General features: G+C 54.3%; 1 protein-coding gene across 1 annotated transcript in view; it reads right to left on the reverse strand.

Moving 5' to 3' along the window:
• COL22A1 (collagen type XXII alpha 1 chain) overlaps window positions 1–11449 on the reverse strand; it is a 189725-nt gene that overhangs the window by 14721 nt on the left and 163555 nt on the right. Inside the window, exons 53-56 of the mRNA XM_029923332.1 lie at window positions 10548–10601; window positions 4727–4780; window positions 3245–3316; window positions 1971–2006 (exon numbers count right to left, since the gene is read on the reverse strand). Of these exons, the coding sequence (XP_029779192.1) occupies window positions 1971–2006; window positions 3245–3316; window positions 4727–4780; window positions 10548–10601 (216 nt within the window). The remainder of the gene's footprint in view (window positions 1–1970; window positions 2007–3244; window positions 3317–4726; window positions 4781–10547; window positions 10602–11449) is intronic.

Genomic DNA, 11449 nt, shown 5'->3' on the forward strand with positions numbered 1-11449 from the left:
CGTGGTCCTCACTGCCAGTACACTCCCTCCTTGTTTCTGTGACCCTCTACGGCTGGGATCCCTCTCTACCTCACTTTGCCCCCAGCCCCTCTGTCGCCTCCCTTGCAAAGCTTTGATTAAGCCCCCAGGCCCATGTCCGCCCTCGTGCATGAACGCATAACTGCCATTGTCCCCACATGAGGTGACGGGGTGTCCCCCTGGGGCCACAAGCACTTGGAAAGCAGGTCCTGTGCTTATCCACTTCTGGACCCCACCTTGTCCCCCCAAACTGTGCTGTGCACTCAGTTCAAGAATACAAACTGCAGGGCTTGCAGGGTGGGGGCAGTCAGCCCCGGGCTCGCGTCCTGGGTCCTGCCGCAGGGACAGAAGGGTCCACAGATAAGGAAGGAAGGAGGACAAACACTCTGCAGCTGCTCCAAGATGGGGTCCCCCTGCCATTCCAGCCCCAGCACCCCAGGTGCAGGGAGAGGAGCAAGACACAGCCCTGCTCTCACAGGCCTCACAGCCCGGCTGAGAGCTAGATGTGGCCGCTTACATACAGGGTGCACCCGTTTATTTCTCTAATAGAAATACAAACAGGTGCTTCAGGAAGCCCGGGAGAAATGCGTGACTATGTGCTGGGAGGCTTGGAGCCTTGAAGGACAGATAAAACTAACAGGCAGAGGTATAGGGAAGGGCCCTGCAGGTGGATGGAGGAGTGAAGACCAAGCCTTGGGAACAGGAATGGGGCGCGGTGTGCAGGGCACAGAAGGGGAAGGAGCTCCCATGGGAGAGAGCATGCGGTGGGCTCAGGGCAGGACTCAGGGGCTGGACTCATTCCCCTGGGCAACAGGGAGCCAGAGAGAGTGGTGCAGCCAGCAGCTCTCAGAAGTGGGGGCTGGTGCCCATTTCCCTTTGCTCAATCCAGGGATCCGGAAGAAACAGGACTGGAGAGTGAGCAAGCAATACGCCCATGAGTGGACAGCAGGCCAGGGGCAGGGGCTTCCCAGACACCGGGCCGTCTGGTCTAGCCTTGAGGAAGTCTCCTGCCTCCCTCCCTGAGCTGGGAAAGTAACCCTCAGACTCAAGGAGAGCATGGCCCGTCCCCATGCAGGGCACGTGCGGGCTTGGAAACGGACAAGCCGGCAGCTGTAGAAACTCCTTTCTCCATGTCCCTTCAGTCTTCGGTTCCTTATCAAGTGTTTTTGCTGCCTACTCTGCGCTGGGCTCCTGGGCCAACAGAGAGGGTGCTAGGACACAGCACGGTGTGGTGTCACTGTGTTTGGGTGGTCCAGGAAAGTCCACATTTCGGCACAGACCTCAGGCTGAGCAAGACCAGGCAGGCGAAAGGGTGGGAGAGCAGGGAGGAGGGTCGTAAGGGCTTCTGGAAAAGGGCCCCAGTGTGCATGAGCACCCTCAGCAAATAACTTGTGAGGTTTGGGGAGCTGAAGGGCACAGCTCCTGGAGGTCAGACTTAGAGGGGAGCTGGTGGGGCCTGGCCACCTGACTTCCAGCAAGGGCAGCGGAGGGCAGAGCGGAGGCCAGCCTGGGAAGCGGCATGGTCCTATGTGTTCTCTGCAAGGGGCTGCAGGCAGGAAAGGACTGGGGGTAGGGGGAAAGGGCAAAGCTGGACACGGGGGTCCCTGAGATCATCCAGGCAGGAGATGATGGCAGCCTGGATGGGGGTCCTCACAGCAGGCATGGGGAGAACTACACAGCGTGGAGGCATTTTGGACATGTAATCAATAGGATTTGCTGACACTGGACACAGAGACAGTAGGTGAAAGAGGCACCTGGACCAGCTGCCTAATCGGTGGGTCCCCGGGCACCACTAGATAGGATCCACACAGCAACAGCGCGGCACTGAAGTGAGCGCGGGACCCAGCCGGGCGCCAGGAGCCTGTATGTGTCACCGCCCACAAAGCTGCTCCCGGGTCCCCCTCCCCCCCAGGAAATCGTGGCCAAGGGGAGGTGGGGCCCACAATACTTGCCTCCTTGCCTTGGAGCCCCTTCTCTCCAGGCTCTCCCTATGAAACAAAGTATCAAACAAAGAACAAAGTGTCAGCCGGCTGGGCCGTGTCAGCGGCAGTGTTTGCAAAGGAGACATTTTCACTCAAGCCATGTTCCAGCAAAGACAACAATTGATGGTCCAGCCAACCAAGGACACCTCGGACAGGGTGCTCTAGTCAGCCTGGGCAGAAGGAGGCAAAACCCGCCCCAGAGAGGGAAGGGGGGCCACTGACTCTGGGCTCTTTGTCGATGGGATGGCAGGGACTCCACCAGGAGGGTGGTTCGGATACGGGTTTCACAGAGTACCAAGCTGTGGTAGGGGATCCTACCCAGAGGCGGCTCAGACTGCAAAATAAGCCACCAGAGATGCCCTGGGATCTGGAGCAAGCCTGTCTGGGTTCGAATTCTGGCTGCTCCATGTACTGGCTTTGTGACCTTGGACAACCGCCTCGTAATTCCTTTAAGTGCTCTGTGCCCCAGTTTCTCCATCTGTACAATGAAAGCAGAAGCTGCACCTTGCCAAAATTTAATCTGCCATTACTGCGACTTGAAAGAACAGGTGTTGCAAGTCCAGAAGAGTCAGTAAGGGATGGAGGATGTGGCTTAGACCTTTAACATTGGGGAACGGAGTGAATGGGCTCCAGTAAAAATCAGCGAATGGAGCCTTGGTAGGGTTTGGGCTGCACGGTAGAAACTGACAGAGGAGGGGCTGCCGCGGGAGTGGCTGAGCGGTAGGGGCACCCTCAGGGGCAGAGGTAAACTGGAGGAGGCGAATGAGAACATGGGCAAGCTTCCTACTCCTGCATGGGATACAGCGTTCTCATCCCGTGGCTGGCAGCCCACAGTGTGGACCGTGGCATGTGACGCACCAGGAGCTTGGCTGGAAATGTTTGAATACCTCTGCATCCTTCTGCCCAGAAACCTAGCAAAGATCACCTGATAGCGTCTCCGGATCACACCATCTAGTCAGGAGGCCCGGTCTAGCTGGAGCACAGGCTGGCCACGTGGCCTCAAAACAAAATACCTACATGTTGTGACCCTGCAGCCTAATTCGGTCACCTTTAAAATGGTTTCCAACGGTCCTTGAAGTTTTAGGATCATTATTAGCACCACGACCCCATACCTAGGGAACGGATACAGTAATCTGGACACCCAGAGTGACAGAACTTGAGGGGGAACCTGAAGACACAGTGGGTGTAAACTCCAACCAGAGCCAGGCCCCTGCGCCCCCCGCACCAGGGAGTTCTCTGCTTACCTGAGGCCCTCGGGGACCCAGAAAGCCGGGAAGTCCCGGGCTGCCGTGGTCTCCTTTGTTCCCCTTCTGGCCCTGCAGAGGGAGAACAGACATCAACCCTACAAGGTCAAGTGCAGACCCAGGGAGACTGAGAAGCCTCATAACCGTGCTGTGCTTGGGAGGGCCCTTTCCCGTATGGGTGGGAAGGCAGCCGGTCGGGGGGCTTGGCTACCCTCTGTCCTGACAGCATTGTCGGGGCTGGGCCAGCAAGATGAGAAGCATATCTTCCCAATCAAAGCAACAGAAGCAAAATGGGACAAATATTTAACAAAAACACTCTGCTCTGTGTGTGTGTGTGTGTGTGTGTGTGGCCCCTCCACGCCACCCTCCAGTGAGATAGAGCACAATTCCCAACAGCACACCAAGGCTCCTGGTTTGATAGGATCACCTTGGGGGAGGGGTTCTGGGGACTCTTTCAGTCCCAGCCCTTCCGGGTGTCATGTGGGTGAGTCAGCTCTTCTGGGACCAGCGCGGTGCTGGGCACTAAGCCAGGCTCATGGCCCAGTCCCATCTCGTCCTACCAGCAGGGACGAGCCTCACACCACGGCTTCCGAAGAACATCAGTCATTCCATTTGCCAGGAGCTAAGCTCCAGTAGTGCAACTGGGGCTGGCCAAACAGAAAGATGAGTCTCCACTGGGGTGACCAGACGCCTGGTGGGTCTGAGCATGACAAGCTCCCCAGGATGCAGGGTTTTCTGGGCTAAAACCAGGGAGGTTCCTGGCACACCGGGATGGGCCAGTCACTCTCATTTCCACAATGACAACAGTGAGCGGGCCAACTGGTGTGCCCGCTGTCCAGAGCAACTGTTGCTTGACTTATCAAGCCCCGAGGGTAGGTGGCTACAGGAAGGCTAGGCTGGGAGGAGACTCACAGACAGGGTTTGACTCATCTGACTCCTGAATCCATCAGAGGACCGTTTTCTCCAGCATGTCTCCCCATCTACCAGACCTCATCCCAAACCCGGTGACCTGGAGGTTTGTTCCACGACCCACAGATTGCACCCATTCATTGTCCTTTCCTGCTCTCCCCACCCCCCACCTCCTAACCACTAGGAATACCCTCTTCAGCTAGTCTGCCCTCCCCCTATGCCCACATTACACACTTACCCTGTCCTCTGGGTAAGGGCTGGTGGGCCTGTCCCTCTACTCTCTATAAACACATGCAACATCTACAGTGCCACCTTATTACATGCTTTTTTAAGTCTTAGTAGGCTTGTACCTTTATATGACTATGGTTGTAGGCAACAGAGGACCAAGTGCATAATTGCATGCATTTTAGACTTTGGAAGGGGTCCTTCTTAGAGCCTCTCACCTCCAGCCTATTTCTATCATTCAAATACCATATCTTCCCATCCATGCCTCTAGGAATAGAGAACATGATACAAAAGCCATTCCCTTTCAAAGCCGGCCTTGATGTCACCTTACAGCCACGGGATACTCACAGGGCTTCCTGCAGGGCCAGGGTCTCCTGGGGAGCCTGGTGATCCATTCTTACCCTGGTAGAAGAAACACAAGTAATAATGCCAGCATATTGAGGAGCAGGACAGTGGAACAGAGAGATCACCGGATGTGGAGAACCTGATCTCACACACAGACCTGTTATTCAGGCCAGCCTGGCTCTCAGTAAGCCACATCATTATTCAGAAGATAGTTGTCAACTTATAAAAGGAGCCTGTAACACCTAATTCATAATATCGTGAAATTTAGTGAGTTTATGTGCATGATAAAGCCTAGGCTGTTGAGCATTGCCCACTGCACAGGTGTAGAAAATAATCATGGTCCCATCCACCCATCCATCCATCTAATAACCCATCCACCCATTCACCCATCCATTCATCCACCTCTCCACCCACCTATCCACCCACCCACCCAACCATCCATCCACCCACTCATCCATCCATCCACCCACCCACCCATCCACCCACCCATCCATCTACTAACCCATCCATCCATTCACCCATCCACCCATTCATTCACCCACCCATCCATCCACCCACCCATCCATCTACTAACCCATCCATCCATCCACCCACTCATCCATCCACCCACTCACCCATCCATCCACCCACTCATCCATCCATTCACCCACCCATCCATCTACTAACCCATCCACCTATTCACCCATCCATTCATCCACCTATCCATCCACACACCTATCCAACCACTCACCCAACCATTCATCCATCCACCCATCCATCCATCCACTCACCTACCCATCCATCCACCCACCCATCCATCTACTAACCTATCCATCCATTCACCCGTCCTCCACCCATCCATCCACCCACTCATCCATCCATCCACCCACCCACCCATCCTCCACCCATCCACCCACCCACTCATCCATCCATCCACCCATCCTTCAACTCAGATGCTGTCTTAAGGAACAACACAAGAGTGCTCACAACATGGCAGTGCTATTCTCAGCTTAGGATGCTTGTCCAGGTGCTGACTGCATTCTGCTGCTCCACTAGGAGCACCGTTATACCCAAGAGATGACAATACGGACAGAGGAAAAATGGCTGTGCATAATCATGGAGCCACTAAACTGAAGGTCCAACATTCATTCCAGAATCCGGGACTGACCTGAATGATTTTGCATTCTTTGACTTGGGTATTTTGTGTACATCTGTAATTTTGATAAATATACTAACAGTGTAAAAATCAAAAAGTTTAAGAATTCTTCTAGCTATGCCTTTAGCTATGCCTTTGAGGATGAAATTCCTAATAAGGCTAAAGTTCACAGCTCAGCTTCAGCAGGCTGGTCACTGCCTCTGCCCACCACTCTCCTCCCTCTCGGGACCCTCCCTCACCAGATAGCTGTGTCTTTACCTGGCTCTCTTCCCTGCTGGGAGCAGCCCAAAGAACAGTGTGTGCCTGGCCTCTCTGAATGCCTGGCATGCAGCACAGTGCCAGACACAGGAGGCACTCTGCAGAATGAAGGCTCCCAGGAAACAACTCTCCGTTGATCCTCTAACCGAAAGGTGCTAACATCCTATAATCTGTGAAGCACGCATCCACCAGTGAGTCAACTTCAGGGAGACATGTGAGAGTAAAAAGAAGCTAAGGCTGCCTGAGGCCTTCCTACACATCGGGCTTCACATGCATTCACTAGCTGTACACAACAGATACAAACATTGCCTTTTTACAAATGGGGAAACTGACTCATGGAATGGCTATTAAACCTGCCCAAGATGGGAGTGAAGGGGCTGAGATCAGAAGCCAGGAAGCACAGAGCCCAGCCCCGTGTCTCGTGAAAGACACGACTTGCTGGTGATGGTGATTAACTAGGGCTCATGTCTTACACCCAAGACGTGCCCGTGTGGCCGCGGATGACTCAAGCAGCACAGCTCAGGTGATCCCGCCAGGAGGCCTGACGGTGGACATCTTTATCCCTGTTATCACAGATGAGGAAGCCAAGGCACAGAGAAAGCCCCGGGGGCGCAGAGGACCCCTCCAGGGAATGCGGTGCGGTGGCTCCTCCCGGTTCCTCCCTCCGCCCACCCACAAATCCATCTGTGTTCTTCTAAAAATATGTGCTTTGGCTCATCCCTATGGTAATTATCTCTCTCTTCCTCCTCCCTCTGGTTTGCAGGGAGGATAAGGGCCAAGGCACATTATCATCAGTGCCAACACAGGCGGATGTGCACAGGAGGGGAGGCTCTGGGCGGCCACCTGTCACCTGTCAGGGCACTGGGGGCTGGCAGGGGCTGGGACCTGGTTCCCTCCTGGGCTGTGGGCCACTCCTCATGCCCCATTTGTGTTCTCAGGAATGGAAGCCACACCCCCTCCTCAACTGCTCTGTGCTCCAAACTCCTGTCCCGGGCCCAGGGTGATCATCCTGAGAAGGAAATGTGGCACATGCCGGTCCAGGTAGGGCTTCAGCTTCAGGCTCCTGAACCACACTGCCTGAGTCCAAATCCTGGCTCTGCTACTTACCTGCTGTGCGGTCTAGGGCAAGTGACTTGACCTCTTTGCGTGTGTTTCTCATCAGGGAGCAGGGACAGTCAGAGCCCCATCTCTAGGACTACAGAGAGCGAATCAGGTCAATGCCCATGTGGTCCCCAACACGGAGACTGCCAGCATTTCCTGGAAGCTCTCCATAACCACTCGGTGTCTGGTTCAAGGTTGTGTGCACCCACTGAGGTTGCTAGGAACCTTCTCTTCACTCGGGAAGGCCGATCAATTCCAGTTGAGTGAGAGAGAGCTTGTCAGAGTGATAACCTAGAACTTCCTCTAATGCATTCAGCTAAGTATTTGGCAAACCCTAGTAGTGTGTTGTTGGTTACAAAGTCCCTTTGATGGCCACCCAGAATTGATGGTTGCACATTAGAAAAGCACAAAGCTGCCTCTGGGGGGCTCTGGGCTTCTGGGCCAAGGCCTGCCTCCTGCATGGGGGTGTGAGGCTCTTGGCAACTTCCCTCAGACCTGCTGCTGGCCTCTCCACCCCCCACCCCACACCCGTCCCAGAGCACCTGCTGATCCCTATATCTGCATTCCTTTCCCTCTTCCGTTCCCTCAACACACTGGCATTCATCAAGGATGTACTGAGTGCTACTCTGGGCCTGGGGACCCTGGAGAGGGCAGAGCAAAGTCCTTTCCTTCCTCCAGGAGCAGAGCCCAGCGTGGGGGGCCAGGGGGACCACCTACCACCTGCTGGGAACGTTCTGAGGGCTGGACACCATTCCAGGACTTCACTGATTTAACTGTGCCTCACAACTTCCCTTCATTTTACAGATGAAGAAACAGGCCTGGGGCTTGGGGGGAGGATGGGTGGTCCTTCTATGGACTCACCCAGCCTGTAAAACAAGATGCAAGCTTAGTCTAGAGCTTGGATGTGGAAGCTTCAGGATGGCCCAAAGGGGCCCCGGAGGGTCCCACTCTGCGCCTGGCAACTTAGAGCAGGTTTTCTCCATCTTTCTGCCCTTACATTCCTGCCCCACAGCCTATTCAGATGTTTTCTCTTATCCCATATGGAAGGCTGACACAACAGCTATACTGACCATCTGCTTCTGGTCTGTACGCATATCTGCATGTGATTCGTACAGAGTGAAGGGGATGCGCATCCCAAGAGCCATGGTTGGTCCCCTTGGGGAATGCACACCCCAGAGGGCTTGGGCATTGAGACCCACCCCAAGGGACTAAGTGTCCCTGGTGAGGAGCCCTGCTGGGGGTCAGCCTCCTGGATGGTGCCGATGCTCTCGGGAGCAGCAGGTTGACCCCACCAATGTAGGGGAGGAGGGAAGCGCAGCTCCTTAACCCAGTGCATGCTGTTGGATGAACAAATGCCACATTCCAGAAAGAGAAGAACATGGTCAGCCAAGGAGCTGGAAATATGAAGCCAGGGCTGGCATGGAAACCCAAAATGCACCAAATGCCCGTAGCCAGGCCCCCGGCACACGGTGTACCCATCACCGCACACAGGGGACATGTACCCCCCTGCAGGAAGGCCCACTGAGCTGCCTGCATCCTGGTCTGAAGGCGGTCCTTCCTCGGCTGCTGGGACTCAGGGCTGGGCGTGGGAGGCACCTGGATCCTCGGCATCCACCCTGACCCCCATCCCCTCTCCTGACTTAGTGCAGGAAGGGGGATGTGAGTCACCATGGCCCCAGCAGGCGAGAAAGATGCCCACTTTGGTGAGTTCCAAAAAGATGCGGCATTCAAATGCCTAAGACCTGTCTCAGGTGTGTCCGGTAGGATTCTGAGGACAAAAAACATGGCTGTGGCCGGTGCAGAGCACTGGATTTGGTGTCAGAAAGTCTTGGTTGTTTTTTTTTCAAATTATTTTCTTTTTTTTAATGCTTATTTATTTTTGAGAGGGGAGAGAGAGAGAGAGAGAGAGAGAGAGAGAGAGAGAATAAATGGGAGGGGCAGAGAGAGAGGGAGACACAGAAACTGAAGCAGGTTCCAGGCTCCGAGCCATCAACACAGAGCCGGACACAGGGCTCAAACTCACAAACCGCGAGATCATGACCTGAGCCGAAGCCCTGTGCTTAACTGACTGAGCCACTCAGGCGCCCCAGAAAGTCTTGGGTTTAAATCCTGCCTGCAGCTCTTACCAGCTGTGTGACCCAGACCTAGGAAGCCCACGTACACCTATGTTAAACGTTATTTCCTCATTTACCCCACACTCATCCAACATTTCACACAGACACGTACACCAGACAAATAAGCAAGCTGCAAAGATAAAGTGCCGTGTAACAGATGTGTATTCTATCTATGTGCTGACAGGTGCACTGAAGACATTTTAAAATATCCATAAAATGCTACTAACAGTGGCTCCCTCTGGAAGTGGGGGTGAAAAGAAAATCTTCTTTTTATTTTAATTCTGTATGATTCCTTCTATCGTTGGCATGGGGCACTGTGCCACATCTCCGTCCAGGGCCTTCCGTGAAAATAAAGCCACTGCAGATGTCATTAGTTTGATGAGGCCGTGCTGGAGCAGGGGAGCCCCATCCCACGTCACTAGCGTTCTTAGACAAGGGCCACATGTGGACATCGAGACATGCCCGCAGGGACATGTGAAGAGGGAGGCTGAGATCAGGTCGTGTTGCACACGCCAAGCAACGCCAGACATTGCCAGGAAACCTCCAGAAGCTAAGTGAGGGGAACGGAATGGATTCTTCCTCACAGCCCTCAGAAGCAACCAACTCTGTCCATATCTTCATCTTGGACTTCTAGCTTCTGGAACGGTAGGACAGTAAATTTCCTGGACATCTAGCCTCCAGGATCGTGAGACAATAAATTTGTTGTTGAAGTGACTAAATTTGTTGGTCTTTGCTTCAACAGCCCCAGTAAACGAACACATGGATCATGCATCACACACTACGATGACCTAAGTGGGGTCCTAGAGGGCGCAGTGCCAGGTGGGCCTAGGAAAGAGCCTGGGGTACAGGTAGCAGGGCACCAGTGGGGCTCAGGGCCATAGCTATTTCCAACCGCTAAGACATACTGCCGTTTTTTTAATGTTTATTTATTTTTTGAAAGAGAGAGAGAGAGCACAAGCAGGGGAGGGACAGAGAGAGAGACACACACAAATGTGAAGCAGGCTCCAGGCTCCAAGCTATCATTATAGAGCCCAGTGTGGGGCTTGAACCCATGAATTGCAAGATCATGACCTGAGCCGAGTCGGGCGCTTAACCGACTGAGTCACCCAGGCGCCCCGATATACGCCATTTTTAAATAACATGTAGGGCGGCAGCAGGACGCGCGAACCAAATGTGACTGTGCTAACAGGCAGACATGGAGGAGAGTCACACTCACCGGTGGGCCCCTCAGTCCTGGGGGCCCCTGTGGCCCCGTGGGTCCCGCGTCACCCTGGAACAGAGAGAGGTCTGGTTATCACAGAGTGGGAGATGATGGGGACACAGCTTCCAGTGTGGACCAGACTTCATCGAGTTCCCCCAAGAGACCCAACCTAACCGTTCAAACGCTTCATCACTGATCTCCTGTGATTCCCGGCACGGACACACTCATTGCATGTAGATGAGTCAATGCACGAACTCGGTTGACTTATTGACTTGCTCCGACACTGTCCACCTGATCCCACAGTGGTTTCTGGTAGCCCCATTTTGAACCAAGGGAGGCAGCCAGAGAAGAGAGGCCCTCTAGGACTTCCATTCCTGACTCACTGGGCAGTGCCCTGACTCGCTCCTGCCTCAGTCGCCAGAGTAGCAACACCACTGCCCACGCACACAGCCCCACCCAGGGCGATCCACCTCCACCGGGGCTCCCGAGCATGGGGGTCTCTCCTCGTGGCATGGTGGTGCTCTCTCCCGTGTTATGAGTGAACTCACAACAGCCTGGCCATGCTCCTTACTGAGGAGACGCAAACCCTCTGGGAGATGGAGCTCTAAAACTAGGAAAGTCGTACGGCTGAGAAGGAGGGGAGAAAGCATTGCCCCCTTGATCTCACATCCTGGGCTCCCGACCCTGCTGCCCCCTGACTGGCCGGGGAAGCTGAGCTCAGCCACACTCCCGGCCCTGGTGGGAGGCAGGGGCGGGGGGGAGCGGGAGGCTCCTTCCATTTGCTCAGCTGCAAGTTGCACTGGGAGGGGATGGGTTTTTCTTTTCTTTTTTTTTTTTTTTTTTTTGCTCAGGGGAGAGCTCACCCAGAGTTCTATTAATTAATTAATTAATTTTGTAGTGTACTGTCAAGGTGGTTT

Source organism: Suricata suricatta, chromosome 15, assembly GCF_006229205.1.
Source record: "Suricata suricatta isolate VVHF042 chromosome 15, meerkat_22Aug2017_6uvM2_HiC, whole genome shotgun sequence".
In the NCBI taxonomy this organism is placed as follows: domain Eukaryota; kingdom Metazoa; phylum Chordata; class Mammalia; order Carnivora; family Herpestidae; genus Suricata; species Suricata suricatta.